Genomic DNA, 21,203 nt, shown 5'->3' with positions numbered 1-21,203 from the left:
TATTTTTTTAATATTAAATATAATTTATTGTCAAATTGGTTTGCATACAACACCCAGTGCTCATCCCAACAGGAGCCCTCCTCAATGCCCATCACCCACTTTCCCCCTCCCCGCCACCCCCCATCAACCCTCAGTTTGTTCTCAGTATTTAAGAGTCTCTTAATGGTTTGCGGATGATGAGATATTTTGATCGTGTCCCGCTTTGACCTGTTTCTTCCTGGTCTTTCTTGGTTACCTTCCCTGAACAAAAAGCAAGCCCACGGCAGCCAATGTTGAAAACGTCTTTTGAGGTCCTGGTGGTTTTGCTTTCATCAGTCTGTGCAAAGTGGAGCCGTCTCACTTCTCAGGAAGCTTTGCCGCCAAAGGAGCCGGAGATGCCCCCTGGGTCCTCCGGGGAGGGGCCAGGTGATCTCAAAGTCCTCGCTCACTCAACAGCTGAAAAAAAGCTCGGTACTGAGTGCATCTGCTTTCTCCCCAGACACGAACTGTGTGTTGAAAAGGTAGCACAGATGAGGATTGCAAACCACTACAAGGAGTTTTGAGGAGAAATCCCCTCATGCAAGGTGGGGACGCCCAGCCGCAGCTACTTACTGGCTGAGATGAGTGTGTTCTGCAATCTGGTCACCCCGACAGAAGCTTGTGCGGCTGGGGAGACATGTCCATGGGGCTCTCCTCTCCATCCTCTGCAGGTACCGTTAACTTGGGCCCCCTTGGTTCCAGTGTTCAACACCCTCAGGCAGGATCCGGTGTCCGCCCCCAAATCCTGGAATCTCCCTCCTGGGTCCCTCCTCATCCTGTTGCCCAGGGATCCCGCCCTCCTCATTTCCTGGAGAACAGTGAGTAAATCCTCAGACATGGTGGCCATTTGAGAAAGCAGGTATGTGAGGAGCCTTTTGAGATACCTCAAAACCAAGAGGTAGGGATAGCTCTTCCCTCCACTTACGATCAGGGTTGAGGGTGGAGGTGTTAGATCCACATGGGTTCAAATCTCAGCTCTAGAATTTCATTTATGAGGTTTGTTAACCATGGAACATTAGTTCAGAGCTTTAAGCCTGTTTCCTTTAGAGTAAAATAGAAGTGACTAATGTTACGTCATGGCTTAGTGGTTAAAACCATGAAATCTCAGGGCGCCTGGGTGGCTTAGTAGGTAAAGCCTCCAACTCCTCATTTCCGTTCAGGTCATGATCTCCTGGTTCTTGAGTTCGAGCCCTGCAACCGTCCCTGTGCTAGCAGCACGGAGCCTGCTTGGGATTCTCTCTCTCCCTCTCTCTGTCCCTCCTCCCACTCTTACACACTCTCTCCCAAAATAAAGAAATAAACTAAAAGAACCTCATGAAATCTCATATACAAATGGCCTAGCAGAGTGCTTGGCAGAGATGCTTATTAAATCCCGGTTTCCATTCTGGTTCCCTTCCCCCTGCGGTGCCCTAAGGAGCATGGATTTACTCACCAATCAATGTTTCCCCAGATCTCCCTCAAAGCACGCATTCTTCTCTGGATCTCGATTTCTTTTTTTTGTTGTTTTTGTTTTATTTATTTTTGGGACAGAGAGAGACAGAGCATGAATGGGGGAGGGGCAGAGAGAGAGGGAGACACAGAATCGGAAACAGGCTTCAGGCTCCGAGCCATCAGCCCAGAGCCTGACGCGGGGCTCGAACTCACGGACCGCGAGATCGTGACCTGGCTGAAGTCGGACGCTTAACCGACTGCGCCACCCAGGCGCCCCATGGATCTCGATTTCTTTGCCATTTTATGAGGAAGCAGAAGTGTGACCTGAGTTCTCTCGTCCTGGGGCCACTGCAAGGGGCAGTTATGGTGACCTCCAGCCCTGGGACTCCAGCTCCGCGTCCTTAGTGGCCCTGCGCGAGGGCTGAGCATCCCAGAAACATAGAAAACCGGGGCCCTCTCCTCCTACTGGAGACTCGGAAGCCCTTTTGCTTTGGAAATATCCACCAACTCCCTGGGATCCTCAGCGAGAACAGGCATGTGCAAAAGCCAAGGAATGTCTGTTTTAGTTTGACCCTTGCTGCCCTCGTGCCACTCTGTAATTCACTGCACTGCTCTCTACTGCGTGGAGGCCCGTGTGCTTCAGGGAACGTGGACTTGAATCCCAGCACTGCCTCTCACCAGCTGTGTGACCTTGAGTCAAGTACCTAAGCTCACTGTGCTCTAGCTTCTCCTCCTGTAAAACGAGGGTAATGGTATTTTATTACTTTCCTCTTCTGCTGTAATGAATGACCACAGACTTGGTGACTGCAAACGACCCAAATTTCTTCTCTTACAGTTCTGGAAGCCAGAAGTCTTCAGGGGGTCTCATCGGTTGGGGTCAAGGCATCGATCGGCAGGGCTGGTTCCTTCACGAGGCCCCAAAGAAGTGTGCGTTTTCCGGCTTCTAGAGGCCGCCCGCGTTCTTGGCTCGCGGCCCTTACCATTTTCAGAGGCAGCAGCAGCAAGCTGTCACCCCCCGACTCTGATCTTCTTCTTCCACTTACAAGGACCCTTGTAATGATGGACCTGCCTGGATCACCCGGGATGATTTCCCATCTCAAGATCCTCTCGATCACCTCTGCAAACTCCCTTTTCTCGTATGAGGAAACATATTCACGGGGCTCGGGGATGAGGATACAGATACCTTTGGGGCAGCAGGCGCGTTACCTGCCTACCACAGGCACCTGACTCAAGGCGCCGTTGCAGAGACTGAGCCCATTGATAATGTCTGCGAGGCAGGAAGCCCCAGGCACTCAGCCCAAGCCCGATTGCCCTGGGCTGCTGAGTCTTGGGCTTCAACTAGACTGTAGACTCCTTGAGGGCAGGTAGGGGCTCTGTCCTCCTTTTCTGTCTTCCGTTGTACCTGACATAGCGCTGGAACCACAGGACCTGCTTCAGAAATACTTCCCGAACTGGATTCCAAGCAAATGCAGAGCACACATAGAGAAAGCGGAACGTGGTAACAGTGCCCTGGCCACTCACTGTGTTACAGTCTGTGGAAGACGGATGGGCATCAGCAGAGCGTTTTCTGGATGTAGCACATGCTGAGTCCTCGTGTGGTTTCACTCAAGGCTGTACTGATGGGATGATTCCTGTACGTACTCTTTCTCAGTAGAGCCAAGCTTGGCTGAGTTCACACAACACAAAACCATCTAAGGAGACTGCTCTGTTCTCCATCAGCAGAGCACAGACCCTCACTTGCCCTATATGCACGTGATGAGAAGTTGATCCATTAAAACCTGAATATCCAAACCAGGAGCATTGTGCTAGCCTAGTGTCCTCCATCAGGCTCGGGATCGAATGCCTTTCCTCTGTCAGTATTGACATGGCCCTTCTAATGTGAAATCACATGCAGCTTTGGGATTAGGGAAGCATCCAATTTTTTTTTTTTTAAGAAATTTGAAATTTACCAGCTTCCTAATATTTTTTTCAGACCCTCCTGTTCTTTGTAGGAGACAGATTCAAAGCAGCATTATACTAGGGCAAGTGTAGGGGATTCACTAATCTCCCAGTCCTGCTGAGTGAAACTGTCCAGCCTCTCTCTGCCCCTGTCCTCACCCTGGAGGAGAATGTGTGGTTCTTTGATTGGAGGGTTTGGCAGAGGACCCGGGCGTTGGCACCTTGGCCCTCTGTTCTTCTTCTCTGGGTTGGCCAGTGTACCTGTGCAGTGTGAGTGGTCCGGTCTTCCAGTCCCACGGTGAGGGGAGCAAATGGGTGAAGCCTCTGCTCACACAGCAGGGGTGGCCGTGCAGTGCCGCTGTGATAGATGGTCTCTAACTCACTCTGGAGTTCGTCAATGAGGAGCCATTGTTGCCATGCACCTTCAACTGATGGATAACAAACCTGATATTTTGATGCTCATTGGCTTTGGTCCATTTTCTCTCAATTGGTTTAGAACCCAGTTGGAAAAAAGAATGCTATATAGTGGGTTCCCCCTAAGGCTCAGAAGTCCAAGGGTGCCTTTTGCACTTATAATTAGGCACACCCTAGAATTTATGGCACCTGAGAGAGGAGAACAAATGGGGCCCCACACGCCATAGGTCTCAAAGTTATAAATCAAGCTAACAAACTATTAAGTTAAATATGGTTTATCCTCCTACCCTGTTATAACTTTATAGTGACCTAAAAGGTCGGGTTCAAAATTTTTTTTAATGTTTGTTTATTTTTGAGAGAGTGCAAGCAGGGGAGGGGCAGAGAGAGGGGAACAGAGGATTTGAAGGAGGCTCTGGGCAGACGACAGTGAGCCTGATGTGGGGCTCTAACTCATGAACGGCCAGGTCATGAACAGAGCCAAAGTTGAACGCTCAACCAACTGAGCCCCCCACGTGCTCCTTGGGGTCAAATTTTGAGTTCTCAGGTTCCTCATTCCTGCATTCCCTACCAGAGATTGGTGGCCTGGGAGACCTGACCCCCAACCTCTCATCCCCATCTCTCCCCACCCTTAGCTCCGTCCTGCTTCGTGCAGATATCCCAGCGCTAATGTCCATGTTCCATCTAAACTCCTGCAACCAGTTGCCCTAGGAGAAGACCCATGTAGACCCCGCACATGAGCTTGGAGCTATTTGTGCAGGGGATGTCGGGGTTCTGGGGAACTGGGTATGTGGATTATAGCCTAGAACTTCAGAGCCTTGTGGATCCCTTGATCTCCAGGGAGGAACATGGCCAAAGGAAGGCCAGACCGGGACCCCTCTGCGGCTGAGGGCCCAGAGCAGGAGCCCCTGGTTCCCCTCACATTGCTTCAGAGCAATGTTAAGTGACTCCTCTTCCATGAAGGTTTCCTACTATCTCCTCAGTCAGAGTAAGTTTTTCTTCCTTTGAGCTCCTCTACCATTTGATACTTACATTCTTCCCCCAAAGCCAAACAAGGGAACTTTTGGAAGGGTACACTCCATTCACCACTGCCAAGGAGCCTGCTCCTGAAGTCAGTCTATACTGCACAACCCAAGGCAGCAGAAATACTTAGTGAGGGGGTGTTGCCTCTTTTGATCCCCTCATCCATTTCCAAATGGATACTTCAGCTTCTCAGACTCAGGTCTTATTTTCTTTAAAATTTAATTAACCTTAAGTGTAATTCTTAGTCATTGTCAGTATTACAACAGCATCAACTCATGAACAAATGAAGTAATACCCTCTCCCCGTTATCACCCTTTCGGGGTGTATGTGTGGGGGAGGGTCTGATAATAGCATTATAGATTTTTAAATAGTCTATTTTGGGATTTTAGGAGTTGGTTTATTTCTCCTGTGGAAGCCTTAATATCTAAAACTTCACTGTTATTTTTCTAATGCCTGGCAACCTTGTTAAGCAAAATCTCCCCATCTCCTAACCATTTATCATTTGCACCTGACACTTTCCTTATGTGCCATCAGAACTTCATCACGGGATGGAAAACGACGTAATCTAAGAGCAGACTGGCTGGTAGAATGCGGAAAAACCATAATCAGTACGGATTTATTGAGGATTGCTCTGAGGCAAGCCTAGGTCTGGTCTTCAAGTGGCTAAGGGAAGTCTAAGGCATTTACTGATACCTTCGAGGAAAGAAAGTCTTCCATGTTCCCAGGTCTGTGAGACTCACTTTCCAACTGCCCACATCATCATCCTTACAGCCACTTAGAAACCTGCCTGTTCTCCAGAAGACCTTAGACATTGGGGCTGAGCAAGTCTGCAACAATGCCCCGAAGTCAGAGAGCTCAGACACTTCAAAAACACTCGTTTATCTCTGTTTCCAGGAAAAGCTATACCAAAGCCCTCTCAATGTATCTGCTGCTTCTTAAAAGTTTCAGGGAGCCGAAAAATGCTAGAGCTGATAGAGATCTTCAAGTTTATCTATCTAGTTCAACCTGCTCATTTTACAGATGAGAGAACTTGCTTCAGGGAAAAGACTGTCCCCTACTTTGGCAATGGCGCTCCGTGGACAGTGATCCGGCATCACTGCTGGTATTTCCATTTACTTATATGTGTCTTGGTACCTTTCCTTGCTCCAAGAGGCATTGGAGACCAAATGTGTGGTACTGAGAAACCCATACATGAAGAGAAGACATGGATTTCCTGTGCTTCAGTGAATGTTTATCTCTCACCCAGATATGGAGAAGTGAGTCCTGTTCGCTTTAAAGCAGCCGAATCCCTGTGTCATTGCCTTCCTTTATGTAATACAAATCTCTGTATTAATCCTTGACTCTGTGCCTGCTGGAAGAAATGTCCCCTATGCACAAGCATATTCTTTTCAAAAATGTTTAAACTCATAGCATTTACCATTTTAATCACCTCCAAGTGCACAGGTCGGTGGCGTTAAGCACCTTCACAGTGTTGTGCAACCACCCCTGCTCTCCATGTATCCGTTTTCATCATCCCACATGGAAACTCTGTACCTGCCAACCAGTCATTTCCCATTCCTTCCTCCCCCAACCCTTGGTAACCTCTTTTACACTTGCTAGCTCTGTGAATGTGCCTGGTCTAGGTTCCTCACATATGCGGAACCATGCAATATTTGTCCATTTGTGACTGGCTGATTTCACTCAGCATAATGTTTTCACGCTTCCTCCAGGTGGTGGCAGGTGACAGGATCTCCTTCCTTTTTAAGACTGAACACTATTCCACTGTATGCATATGCCACGTTTTGTGTATCCATTCATCCAAAAAACACTTGGGTTGTTTCCACCTTCTGGCTATTACGAATTATGCTGCTATAAACATGGCTCCACAATTCTTTCAATTCACTTGGGTATATACTCAGAAGTGGAATTGCTGGATCCTATGGTAATTCTGTGTTTCACTTTTTGGGGAGCTACCACACTGGTTGCATAATGGAAAACATTCCCACCAGTAATGTACAAGGTTCCCGATTTTTACATATCCTCCCCAATACTTTCTCTTTTTTCTTTGTGCGTGCGTGTGTGTGTGTGTGTGTGTGTTTTAAGTAATAGCCATCTCTACAGGTATAAGTGGTATCTCATTGTGGTTTTGATTTGCATTTCCCTAATGACTAGTGATCTTGAGCTTTTTTTTTTTTTCATGTGCTTATTGGCCACTTATATATAATCTTTAGAGAAATGTCTAGGTAAGTCTTTTTCCCATTAAAAACCTTTCTTTAATGTTTATTTTTTTTGAGAGAGCACAAGTCGGGGAGGGGCCTAAGGAGAGGGGACAGATTATCTGAAGTGGGCTCCAGGCTGATATCAGCAAGCCCGACGTGGGGCTCAAATTCACGAACCGCGAGATCATGACCTGAGTTGAAGTCGGACGCTCAACCGACTGAGCCGCCCAGGCACACCCTTTTGCCCATTTTTGAATTGGTTTGTTTTGTTGTTGTTGAGTTGTAGAAGTTATTTATATACTCTTGATACCTAGTCCTTATCAGATATCTTATATGCAAACATATTATCCCATTCTGTGGTCTATCTTTTCACTCTCTTGATAGTGCTGTTGATGCACAAAAGCTTTGCATTTAGAATAAACCCAATTTATTTTTTCTTTTGTTACCACAACTAAGAAATTGTTGCCAAATACAATGTCATAAAGGCTTTTATCTGTTTTTTCTTCTAAGATCTTTAGTGTTTTAGCTCAATGTTTAAGTCTTTAATCCATTTTGGGTTGATTTTTGTATATGTTGTACGGAAAGGGTCCAGCTTTATTCTTTTGCATGTGGGTATCCAGTTTCTCCAACGCCATTTGTTGAAAAAATTATCCTTTCTCCATTGAATGGTCCTGGCACCCTTGTCAAGAATTAATTGACCATATATGTGAAGGTTTCTCTCTGGGCTCTCTATTCTATTCTATTGGTCCAAAAATGTGTCTTCATGCTAGTAATAAGTTGTGCAGAAAACAAGAAATGTGAATTCTTCAACTTTGTTCTTCTTCAAATATATTCCTTTAAAATCGTGCACCTAGAGAGCATACATTTCTGAAAGATATTTTCAAGAGTGGCAAAATCTGAGTCTTCAAAACTTTAATACAGAAACTAAACTGTTTCTGTGGTTCCCTTGTTGCACTAAAAGGATTGAATGAGGTGCTCCTGGGTGGCTCAGCCAGTTAAGCATCTGACTCTTGGTTTTGGCTCAGGTCATGATCTCAGGGTTTGGGAGATCGTAACATGGACCTCCATGCCGGGTCAGCTCCCTGCTGACAGGTCTGTGGAGCCTTCTTGGGATTCTGTCTCTTCCTCTTTCTGCCCCTCCCCTGCTTGGGCATGCTTGTGCTCTCTCTCTCTTTCTCTCTCTCTGTCTCAAAAATAAATAAACATTTTAAAAAAAGGATTGAAAGAAAATACGTCTCGCTTCCTTGTACCCCAACCTACCAGCTCTCCCTGCAATCCCTCTAGAAGGGTTAGAAGAGTAAGGGAGGAGTTGATTCTGGGTGTAAAGATGCTGCTTAAAGAAATACAAAAAGAGGTGTACAGGTAGAGGAAGGAAGTGCTCCTGGGAAGGGAAAAAGCTCCCTGCTCAAAAGAAGGTGGAGGGTAGAACATTGCTACAAAGAAGGAAGAAGGGGGGTTACTGGAGGCAGCTCCGAGGGTGTAGGGGTTGACTCCAGAGATGTTCCCAAGAATAAAGAGGGCCCTGAGGCCCATGTTGGGGAAACTGACTCAGAACCACCCAGAGCGCATGGATCAAGCCCCTGTGCCAGGTCCTGGTGGGTAGCAGTGCCGAATGGAACTAGCTGGAATGGTGGTTTTTAATGACACCTCTGCTAAAGTTCACTTACTATACTGATGTACCCCTAGCACCATCACAGGAAGAAAAAAAAAACCCTAAAAATATTTTATTTCTGGCATAATTTCCATGCTCTCCTCCTACCTTTTGCTTTTTAAAAATTTGCTTCAAGTGGCAATCAATGATGCCTGCAAACTGGGACTTTTAGCTAGAGCAGAGAAAGAGTTAGATAACAGGAACAACCAATGGTTTAACTCTTGCATGGGGGAGGATGAGAATGGCTGGCAGGCTGGGCAAGATGACAAGGAAGGGAACAGACAGCAAAACAAAGAAGGCCCAAAGTGTACCAAGGGCTAGTGATGAAACTCCCAACCAGCTGTGACAGCCAGAGCCAGGGCAGTTGGAGGAAGTGAAGAAGATGTAGCCAGCAGGTGCAGGGGGCAGCACAAAGGGATGGCAAGGAGGCAAGCCAGAATCAAAAGTTTGGTTGGGACTGGCTGGGGTAGGCAGGGAATTACAGGCACCAAGCACTTGAGAAGCCAGCTGGATCAACTTACACCCCCTGGGGCCCGGAGAGCCCACACGCCAGGGAGGAGGAAGAGAATGTAGGAGGAACCCACCCAGGGAGAAAAGTGCACAGAGCCCCTGACAGCAAGAGGCTGCAAGCCAGGGGAAGTCTTCCCTGGAGGCATGTTTGGGAGTCTTGGCATCTAGATAGTAAAAAGCCTGACATCATGGATCATGGATCTTGGATGAAATCACTCAGATAAAGTATACAGAGGGGGGGAAATAAGAGTTTAAGGTAAAAATCCCTGGGATATAGCAGCATTTGGAAGCAAACTAGACAAAAACCAGTGCATGGGAATACTAAAGACTCAAGAGGTAGTAAGAGGATGGGAGAGTGTGGAGCCATTAAAAAAAAAATTGGAAGAAGAGAATTTTTAGAAGAAGAATGTGACCAACAGTCTCAGCTGCCACAGAGCTTCCAAGTAAGGTGAGGGCTGAAGACATTCTGTGGAATTTAGCAGGTAAGGGGTTGTATTAGGGTTTTCCAGAGAAACAGAACCAATAGGATCTAGCTAGTTAACCATATATCCATCTATATAGATATATGTGTATATTTATATATGCTGATATAAATGTATCTATGTAGACAGATTTTCTATATGTATACATATATCTACACAGATAGATATATAGCTAAATCTAGAAAGAGACTCATTATAAGTTATTGGATCACATGATCAGGGAGGCTGGGAAGTCCCACAGTCTGTCATGTGCAGGCCGGAGACCCAGAGAAGCCAGCTGTATTTCGAAGGCCCAAGAACCCAGGAGAGGAGCCAAAGCTGCACTTTCCAGTCTGGGTCTGAGGGCCTGAGAAGCAAGAATGCTGGGCAGGAGGAGATCAATGTCTCAGCTCTAGTGGTCAGACAGAGACAGGGCACATCCAGTCTTCCTCCACCTTTTTGTTCTATTCTGACCCTCAGCAAATGGCATGATGCTCACCCAGGCTTGGGAGGTCCATCTGCTTTCCTCAGTCCACCAGTCTAAAGGCTAACCTCTTTGAAATCACTCTGACAGACACCCAGAAATAAGGGTTTATAAGATATCTGGAAATTTCATGGCCAGTCAAGTTCCCACATAAGAATAATCATCACAGGGGTTACCGGCAACTTTTATAAGAACAGGTATCTGGGAGCCAGCCTGCAGGGCACTGAGGAAGTGGAGGTGGGAGGTGAGGAAGGGACGGAGCAGCACCCTGGCAGCATAATTTTAGGAAGAGTGTTTGCAGAAAGGTTGTTTTTTTTTTTAATAGGAGAGAGAAGCACACTTAAAGGTTGAGGGGAAGGAAGGAGAAGAATGTAGAAGGGGAAAATCCAGCAGAGAATAAACAATTCATGCAGCAAAATCCTAGAGGACATGGATGCTTGAGGTGTGGGGGGGGGGGGGGCAGGGTGAAGGTTTCTGTGAAATAACAACCCACCATCAACGTGCATGTGGTCTCTGTGATGGATGAGTAGGTGGTAGGTAGTGAGGCCTCGGGGCTCAGGAGGAGGGCAGCACTGCAGGTGGAGGACAGGAGGGTGAGCACAGGCCCTGGGAGTGGGGAGACTAGTGTGAACTCCGTGGTGTGAGTTGGGGACCTGAGAAGGCTAGGAATTGGGACACCCCTTAAACAAAGAAGGGAAGGTATCCGGGAACCATCTTGATTCCTCCTGTGCAAACTATGGTCTTCTCCCAATCATCAAAGGGCGACTTTCTTTCTTTCTTTTTTTATTTTTTATTTTTTATTTTTTATTAATTTTTTTAACGTTTATTTGTTTTTGAGACAGAGAGAGACAGAGCATGAACGGGGGAGGGTCAGAGAGAGAGGGAGACACAGAATCTGAAACAGGCTCCAGGCTCTGAGCAGTCAGCACAGAGCCCGACGCAGGGCTTGAACTCACGGACAGCGAGATCGTGACCTGAGCCGAAGTCGGATGCTTAACCGCTGAGCCACTCAGGCACCCCAGGGCGACTTTCTTTCTAAAATACTCGCAGGTACTTTATTACTTGAAATTCTACACTGACATAATATATTTCCAAATACGTATTTCTCTATGTTATATATGTTTCCAATTATATATTCCACATGTTTAAGAAGATAAACCTAAATATATAGGTTTCTTAATACACACACACACACACATATACACACACACACACAAAACCCCATATCACATGACTCATCGTTTATTTCAGATGCGGCCTTGCTGCCTTAAACTGTTGGTGACATTGTAACATCTATGGGTAAAATGCACACATCACCAAGGGGAGTTGGTTTTTGCCTTTCCGTAAGGTGAGCTGTTAGGCAGATATACGAGGATGGAGAAGACAAGGTCAGTCTGCCAGTAGTTTAGAGTCCAGTAAGGGACATGAGTTGTATACACAAGAATAGACATTAGCCCAAGCACCAGCTAAGGAAGTTCAGTGTCAAAAGGAAAGAGATGCCAAGGAAAGAGTTAATATTAGTTGAGCAGATGCTGGTGTATTTTCTTATTTATTCCTCTTAAGGGTTCCACGACGTTATATTATTCTCTTTGGAGACAGGAAGCTTCCGCTTAGAGAGGTGAATTTGCTGGAAACAAATCAAGCAGAGAGTACGCAGACTCACTCCATTGCATCATGTTCCGACTAATTAAAAGTTTCTGTTTTCAAGTTGCTGTCCGCAATGACCCTCCCAAACCAGTTCTTAATTAGATGGTTTTCTTGACATCTCTTTGTATGGCTGCTCTTCGTCATGTAATGCGGACACTTCCAATTCTACCAAATGCTCCCTACGTCCGAATTGGTATAATGAAGACTTTGTTTCTGTGTTTTCACTCTTAAGAAATTCGGTGGACCTTTCGCTTTTGTTGAGGTATTTTGTGGAGTTGGATTGTACTGTGCCCATTTTTAAAGGGACAAAGCTATGGCCCATTTTTACTGCTTGTGCCGTGTTGGAAGTGAGCCTTCTGCTTTAAGTAACCCAGAGCAAGGATGGATGCAGGGCTCAGTAGCCTTCAACCTGCTTCTAATGATGACTAAGATGTTCTGGCATTGACATTCTGATGACAAAGTAGCAAATGTTGTGATGTTCTCTGTTATGCTTTTGTTGTTCTCTACAAGAAAGTGGGATTGAAAAGGTAGAAGAAGAATTCAGTCCTCCTGTGGTTTAGAGACACCTTCTGAGGTGAGCTTGAATTACTTGGAAGTTAAAAACTACACTGATGTAAAACAATGGAGTTTTATAAGGAAACCAAGAGCATAGTTTGTGACTGTATTGTCTCTTTATAAGTGTTGTTTTATATCACTTTATAATTATTATTAGTGGCATAACCAAAGCTTGATGTAACGTGGTCTTTTTTTTAATTTTAATTACTCTCTTCTGAGTGGATTGGCATTTCAAGAATTTTTAAACAGCTGCCAGCCTTTTACTTTTATATTCTGATCACATGATTAACTGTCAATATGTTCCTTGTGTGGAAAAAAGTTTACTTGAGCTGAGTGTTCATTATCTTCACTTTAGACCATTTTAACAAGTAAAGAAGTAAAAAAGAGCTTGGCAAGAATGTGGGTTCCTTGCCTTATATAAGCTGGCTTGCCTCCCACCTCCTGTGGGTAGAGCAGAAAATGGAAGGGAGGAAAATGGTGGTGCTAAACTCCTGCCCACGGCTCCAAATGGAAAGAAGTAGAAATCCATCATGTTTATGAACTAGTGAAAGGGATGAATGACCATACGTGCTGTAAGGGCATAATTTTTGCCCTTTTGGCTCCATTCCTTTGATGGCTTATACATCTTAAATCCCCACCTGCTCCTCAAAAAAGAGGACCTGGGATGCCCTGGTGGCTCAGTTGGTTAACAGCCTGACTTCAGCTCAGGTTATGATCTCACGGTTCCTGAGTTTGAGCTCCAAATTAGGCTGTGCGCTGACAGTTTGGAGCCTGCTTGGGATTTTCTCTCTCTCACTCTTTCTCTGCCCCTCCCTCACTTGCATGTGCTCTCTCTCTCTCTCTCTCTCAATAAAAAAATAAACTTAAAAAAAAAAAGAGGAGCAGTTTCTCCTGATCAATAAGCATTCAGATAGAGCCATGAAACTCTCAATATTAGGAAGCGAGACCCAGAACCCTGCTCCCTGGCAGAATTCCACAGCCGGCTTTTACTCTATAGTGATCCCTGGAGGTGAGAAAGTAACAGTGTACACAAGGTCCTATAGGACTCAGGAAGCCACAAGGAATGTGTTCTATGAATTTATCTGAACGACGAAATCTCTCTAGCCCATTCCTTTCAGGAGAGGATGTTTTGGCATTGGCAGGGACCTGGGCTTGAGCATGAAACATTTTGTTTTCTTGTTTGCTTTGTTTTGGATTTGTGTTTTATTGTTTCCTCTTCATGTTTTGCTAAATTCCCAAATGGTTATTATAAATTTATTTTCAGTGTTTTTCCCTTTTACTTTATTTTAAAGGAAAGGAATATTGAAAATGAGAAGGCTTTGAAGAGGAACAAAGAAGTAAGTCTTGGCTTCTTTGTCTAAACTCTTTGACCCCATAATTTCCATTGACAATGAAGAGAGGAAGAACCTACCAGGTAGAGTGAACTATAGGAGCAAAGAACTGATGTGCATAGCATGGAAAGAACAGAAGTAAAGTGCATAAAGGTGGTTGGGGGACAAATTATGAAGGCCTTTTAATGTCATAATAGTTGGAGTTTGGACTTTGTTCCATGGACAATAAGGAACCCTCAAAGTCTTCAAGAGGTGAAAGATGTGAACATATTTATCTTTTAAGTAAGTAACTCTGGTGTCAGTATAGAGAATGGATTGGGAAGGAGTCCAGAATACCAGTTAGGAGGTAGTTTAGTTTAGAGGAGATAACGATGATGGCCCAAATTAAGGTAGTTTTGGTTGAAGTGGACATATTGAAAAAGCTGTTGGAGAATGTATTCATTAAACTCAGTCATATGAAGGGAAAAAAAAATTACTTGGTGGAAAATAATGCCCTGAATTGTGAGCCCTAGACAAAATGGTACAATTAATCCAGGGTTTCAGTGGAGGAGAGATATTCAATGTATTTTATGTCTGATATATTTTAAGGGTCCTTGTGACATCCGAATGAAGATCCAGACAGCTAGAATCTTTGGGCTGGGGCTCAGAAAAAAGGTTGACACTGAGGATGAATATTTGGAAGTCATCAGCATAGTCAGGACAGGTGAAATTCCTGAAGCAGATGAGGTACTCGGAGGAAGAGAGCATAGCATGGAAGAAGAGATGGCCTGGGATAGAACCTTGAAGTTGAGGAGTTGCCAGGAAAGAGACTGAGAAGGAGCCATCAGAGACAGAAGGACCACACTGCAGAAACCAAGGAAAATCCTATTCAAAAAGGAGCAGTTGTGGGGTGCTTGGCTGGCTCGGTCACTAGAACATATGACTTTTGATCTCAGTGTTGTGAGTTCAAGCCCCACATTGGGTGTGGAGCCTACTTACAAAAATAAATAAATAAAAGAGCAGTTGTTTAGGAAGAACATTGAAAGGAAACGTTACATTTTGGTCATAAGGAAGTCATTGATGGCCTTTTGAGAGGCAGTTTCCAAGGAATGAGAGGCAGGAGTGAGATCCTAGTTGTTGAGACATGGCCAGGAGGCAAGGAAGCATAACAGAAGCACAAAAACTGCTCTTGGGAGATATTGTAGTAAAAGGAAGAAGAGAAATGTAGCTTGAAGGGAAGAATTTCTATTTGCATAGTTCATGGGTTTATAAAGTGCTTTTAATTCATTAGCTTACTTGATCCACAACACAACTCAGGAGGTAGGAAGGGCAAGTATTGATACGCCTGGGAACAGAATGAGGTTCAAAAAGTGGCTAGAAGGCTAACCCAAGGTCATCTAGAATAAATAAGTGGTGGAAGAACTGAGTTTAGAATTCAGATCATTTGGCTCTCAATTCAATGACCTTTCCACTTTCAAAACAGAGCATTTCTAAAACGTTTGCTCTGTTTGGAAATTGGATACAGGAAGGAATTGAACTCCTTGTTAAAGAGGTTTTGATCTTATCCAGGAAACAATGGGGAGCAACTGGAAGTTTCTGTGCAAGGGGATGCCATGTTTAAATCAATAACCAAGGGAGAAAAATTTGGCAGCGAGGTATAGGATGCGTTAGCAGAACAGATACCTCAGGGGGTAGGTTACTAGAACATGGCATCCAACTGGACACAGCTCAGATAAACATCTATGCATGCTGAGAAAGTTATTTCCTTTCAGTTCTGCAGATCCTCTCCTGTTTGTGTTAAGGAAAGGATATCAGTTTGCCAGCAGTTTTTGACAGCCCTCAAATACTCTTGAATCTCCCTTTTGAACAAAGAGAGAACAAGCCTCAGACTGAGAACATCTGCAAGCAATTGCATTTTGCTAAAACTGAATTACATTGCTTTGTGTTCGTTCTATTTGTAGGATTATTTTCCAGTTATGACAAGTAGTACTGATTTCTCATTTGTTCTTATTATAGAAAGGTTACTATCAGTTCTAAGTCAGGTGTTTTACACATATGGAGGAAAAACATGATGAATGTGCATTTTCTAATGACTAAAGTTTGGGAAATTCTGGTCTTGGAGACTATTGCAATAGGAGTAACAAGGGTTTAGTTCAGGGTGAGGGGATGGAAGTGGAAATTGAGAAGAAGGCTCTGATAAATATTTTAATGGAGTTAAAAACGAAGGGGATGGCTATCTTCCTAGGATATCTTCTGCATCATTTCTTGGGATGCTTATGGCTACAATAATAGAAAGCTTAAATCAAAAATGTGTAATACAAAGAATTTATTATCTCATATAGCAAGAAGGTCCAAGGTAAGAATCTAGGTTTGGCTAAGTCAGTGGCTCATTGACATTACTAAAAGCTCAGCTTCTTTCTCTTAAAAAAATTTTTTTAATGTTTATTTTTTTGAAAGAGAGAGAGAGAGAGAGAGAGAGAGCATGAGCAAGGGAGGGGCAGAGAGAGGGCAATACAGAATTTGAAGCAGGCTCCAGGCTCTGAGCTGTCAGCACAGAGCCCGATGTGGGGCTTGAACCCATGGACTGGGAGATCATGACCTGAGCCAATGTTGGCGCCCCTAGACTCGGCTTGTTTCTACCTTCCAACCCTAGCAAAGAAGTTTTGTCTTCATGGCCTGAAAATGGCTGACATGATTTGAGCAGTTCCATCATGACATAAGATGCCCAGTTCAAGAAGACGTGTCTTCTGATGATGAAGAATGAAGGATAAAGAAACCTTTGCCTGAAGTCATGTCCATCAAAATACTTTTCTTCAGGATTTATTGTCCCCAAATATGTCAGATGTCATGCATAAACCAACTGCTGGCAAAATGAAATTAAATTACCATTACTAACCTAAACTAATTAAGATTCATTCTCTGAGCTAGGGATAGAGATCTCTTCCTGAAGGACAGATGTCTCTAGATAATAGGGGCTTTGGTAACAAATGTGGTTGGTAGTCAGTCAACCATGTCTTGGACAACATATACCAATTATATAATTGAATTCCTCAAATTAACCCTTGAACATAAGTGGGAAGTTCTTGAAGCTTATGGTTTTTTATCTTTAAGAATTTTGTTGAGCTCTTCTCTCCATGTGTTGGATTAAGGCAGACCGAAATACTTCCACTGCAAAATGAACATCTGGTTTAGTGATGCACATCGAGGGCGCGATGCGGAAGGTCTGGGGAGACAAAGGAAAATAGAGCAGCAGATCATCCTAGAATCAAATATAACTCTGAGAAAATGCACTAAGCTAAGAATCTAAAACCTTATTTTTATGACATTTCTTGCGTTTCCCTCCTGGGTTGGTCTCCTTCCTTCCCAATGCCATACCCAAGCCATTCATCTTTTAGTCTCATAAAAATTCTGGTACCATCTGGCTCTGCCCCTCTTCCGTTTTTTGTCATCTGCTCACCTCCTGGTTTTTCTACCTTCTTCACTGAGGTCTTAGGCACTGATCTACACTCCATTTCTGCAGGCACTGAGGGTGACCTCCATGTCCCGGATACAGCCCTACAAACTAGCATCTCAGTTTCTTGATGGCCACAACTCCCAGAAACTTCATCTCTGCATCGGTTCCCACCCAAGGCCAGTGCTGCGAGCTTCCTCTTTGCCAGGGATAACCCAATTTCTGACTCCCATGACATCTACCCTTTTCATGAAAACTTCAGTCTCCTCAATCCTCCATAGCTTCAGGTCTTTGCCCCACTCAGTGTCTTCCCTTTTCCTGCCCAGCCAGTGTCATTGATTGTTGGAACTACTTTCTCACTTGCCCCCTCATTTCGTGTGCACCCCACCTTCTGCTGCTGCACCCACACACACAGGTTCCAACCTTGGTCAAAGCTGTGATTGAACCACACGGCTCCAACATGGCAGGCGGGAAGTGTTGGAGAAAACCTTACTGCTGGGGAGACTGACACCATTAGATTTTCAGTCTCCAACTTCTGCTGGTTCAGAAATTTCTCTGGTCTTCTGTCAGCTTCCTTCCCCATTCTAAACTTTTATCATCCTTCTCAATTTTCTCCAACTCCTACGCCTCTCACTCTGTTTCATAGACAACCTTGCCTCATGCTTCTCAGAAGCTGTCAGGAAAGATCTTTCTATAAACTTGTTTGCTCCCACATCCATTCTTCCATCCCCGCCTGAAGGTGAACAGAACTAGGTGTCTTTACTATTTAACTCCAAAATTTCTGCCTGTGCCCTTGGCCCTGGATACTCCTGATGAAGGAGCAAAAGGCAAGCTGAGGGAAAGGCACAAACTAACACCCTGTAACCCTCTCTCCCCAGGTGTGATATATGTGTCATTTCTCACGCACTCCTGGCTGCCCAAGAATAAAGGAAAGGGAAAACATGGTTAACTGATAGAGATCAGTTAACTGATGATAGTCTCGTCAGTCTGCAACCATCTTAATGATTTCAAAGAAAAATGACAATCTCCAGAAGCCTATAGACTCAATTTCCTGGAGCCTTAACATCACCCTCCCCTCCACAGGATAGAAATTCTTTTTTTTTTTTCTTTTTAATGTTTTCATTTTTTTTTTTTTTTGAGAGAGTGCAGGCAGGGAAAGGGCAGAGAGAAAGGGACAGAGGATCTAAAGTGGGCTCTGAACTGAAACAACAACAACAAAAACCCAAAAAACCTCTTTCTGAGCTTTTCATTTTATTTTTTATTTATTTATTTATTTTTCTTTCTGAGCTTTTTAAACAAACTTCCCCAAGATTTAAATTGTAAAGGAAGTCTTTTTGCCCAATTAGGCTTACTTTATTTGTTGTGTTAATTTGCTGATTTACGTATTTGGTGTGATATTGATATCTTTAAGATCATAAAACTAAAATGGGTAAGAATTTCCAGAACTAATGAAAAGCTGCATTCAAACTGACTAAGAATTAGTAACATGGAACTAAATGAACTGAAGAAGATGGTGATTGATAGGTTTTTGTGACTCTGGTTTTAAACATTGCTGGTTCTCTAACGTTTGCTCTTCCAGATTAAGGAAACTTTCTCTTAAGATATCCATGAAATACAGAAATGTGATCAAGTATTCCTTTGTAAACAAATTGAAGCATTTAACTTTTCTTTCTACCTGAACCCTCTGAAATTCAAAAAGTCTCAGTGAGTATTCTTTCTTCCGTGGCAAAATCACAGTTATTTGCATTAAGTTCAATAAGCATCTGTTCTCCTTGTAACAGGACACCACTGGATACATTGGTCATTTTATCCAGACTTTGACTGGAATGTCATGTTTGAGAGACATGCATAGACTCAGCTATGACCAGACAGCTTTAAGGAACCAAGGTTGACTTCATGAAACAAGGAGCCATAAATCCCCTTGAAATGTTGGCCTGATACTTTGTTTACAGCAGCCTCACCAGGTGAGTAAAGAAGGTCACTTCCTGGCAGGTGCAGGAACCTCAGGATATTTGGGGACCTCGAGAAGAGGAATTTGCCCACATCTGCAGGTACTGCAGTCCTGTCTGATGGCCTGTATTTGGCTTGGCTTCTGCCTAGAGGGGCTACTAAAAGTTCAGTCGAGATTCCTTACGAAAAGTTCCAGCAAAGCAAATTTTAAAAGATCCTTATGATCCATCACTGTACTTGCTGAGCTTGTGTATATCATTTTACAAACAAATTAGTCTTAATTTTGCTATCTATGAAAATGAGGGTAATTATAGAGAAAAATTATGTTTCAATAACACATCTCCGTAGATATTAAATTTTAACACTATTTATTGTAAACTAGACTAGATCCTGAATTCTTCTGGTTTCCTCACGTATTTGGCTATGGCTCTCCAACTAAGATTTCTAATCTTCTATTCTCTTGACTTAAAGTCATTAAACACTAAAACTATCTTTTTCCTAAAAGCCCTAAGAATTGATGCTGGACAACTTGAGGTAAATTTCAAAGAAACTGCCACAATAGCTCACAGACAGACAATTTTCTTGCTTGTCACTCTCTGAGGATAATAACAAGACCCCATGGGCATAGGATTGTTTGAACAACTGGAAAATGGGATGGATTCCCCCAACAGTTGTATATGAAAGGCCTTTTTTCACTATAGACCTATAAGTAGATAAAGACCATAGTGCTTTATTAAATTAGTCGCTTGAAGCCAGGTTAATGAATAAAGCTCTAAATGAATATGCAAACCATATCCTCCCTAAACCTGATCTGACAGTAATGAGCAACTGACCCCATATAAACCCAGGGGACATGGTTTATTTAAAAGAGTGGAAATCTAATACAGCAGGAGACTTAAATCTGAAATGGGAAGGCCCCTACTGGGTCGTATTATGTACCCCCCCAGGGCCATACAACTAAAAGAACAATTCATGGGGTGCCTGGGTGGCTCAGTGGGTTAAGTGTGTGACCCTTGGATTTGGCTCAGGTCACAATCCCACAGTTCATGGGTTCCAGCCCTACATCAGGCTCCATGTGAGGATGCTTCAAGCCTACATCTAAACATCTCACTGGCAGCGCTCGGGACTTTGACACTGGGCTTGTAATTTGCTCCAACCATTAACCTATATTTTTCTTTTGTTTCTATAAAATGCACCTCTTATTAATTACCTGATTGCTTACTAAACAAAACAGAGACTATATGATGGCTAACATGAACTGTTATACAATTAAAGCCTTAAGTGACTCTCAAAATAGCATTACATTATTACACACTGAAATAACCCAAATGCATAAAACAGTTCTACGAAACAGAATGGCATTAGATGTTCTAACTGCTGCACAAGGGGGAGCTCGTGCTCTCATAGCTACAGAAAGCTCTGTATACATTCCAGATTGTCACAAAAATATTTCTGGGTTTCTAACTGACATGAATACTCAAATTAGCATTTTAAATGATCCCTCTCTTGCCTTTCATGATTGGTTATACTCCTGGACTGGAAGAGGATTTTTGTCCACTACCAAAGGACTCTTATTTGTGCTTTTTGTTATTTAATTATGTTTTGCTATTTTCTCCCATGTCTCCCTTCCTGGTGCCAAGACTCCATCGCTACAATATCTTCAAGCCAACAGATGATCCTTTCTACTCAAGGAGGTTCATGTATGTTGCCCATGTTGGATTCAGCTGCCTCTGTCCTTCATAACTTTCCTATACATTCTCTGACTGACCAATGTTGACCTGTAGATAGAAATGTCTCTATGCTCCCACTCAGTAGGAAGAAGTTACAGAAGATAAGACCTTCCGCCTTCAACAACCGTAAAGATTTAAGGGTCAGAATTGTTCAGGGGGAAATGCTGAGGGAGCAAAAGTCAAGCTGAGGGCAAAGCACAATGTGTGACTTTCCTCAGGCACTCCTGACTGGGCAAGAACAAAAGAAAAGGAAAACCAAGTGGTTAACTGATAGATATCACAGTCTGGCAGCACGTGAGTCTCCCTCAGTCTGCAACTGTCTTAATGATTTACAAGAAAAAAAGCAAACTCTAGAAGCCTATACACTCAATTCCCTGGAGCCCTAACATCACCCTCCTCTCCACAGGATAGAAAATCTTATACAACCCCAGTGCA

General features: G+C 43.7%; 1 protein-coding gene across 1 annotated transcript in view; it reads right to left on the bottom strand.

Annotated features, from left to right (window-relative positions):
* Positions 1-16,676: 16,676 nt before the first annotated feature.
* Positions 16,677-21,203, bottom strand: part of AGXT2 (alanine--glyoxylate aminotransferase 2) — a 42,766-nt gene continuing 38,239 nt past the window's right edge. The window contains exon 14 of the mRNA XM_049648919.1: positions 16,677-16,860. Within this exon, the coding sequence (XP_049504876.1) occupies positions 16,744-16,860 (117 nt within the window). The 3' untranslated portion in view covers positions 16,677-16,743. The remainder of the gene's footprint in view (positions 16,861-21,203) is intronic.

The sequence above is a fragment of the Panthera uncia genome (assembly GCF_023721935.1).
Source record: "Panthera uncia isolate 11264 chromosome A1 unlocalized genomic scaffold, Puncia_PCG_1.0 HiC_scaffold_17, whole genome shotgun sequence".
NCBI classification, from domain to species: domain Eukaryota; kingdom Metazoa; phylum Chordata; class Mammalia; order Carnivora; family Felidae; genus Panthera; species Panthera uncia.
Note: the sequence above shows the minus strand (reverse complement) of the source record. Positions and strands in the feature narration are given on the sequence as shown.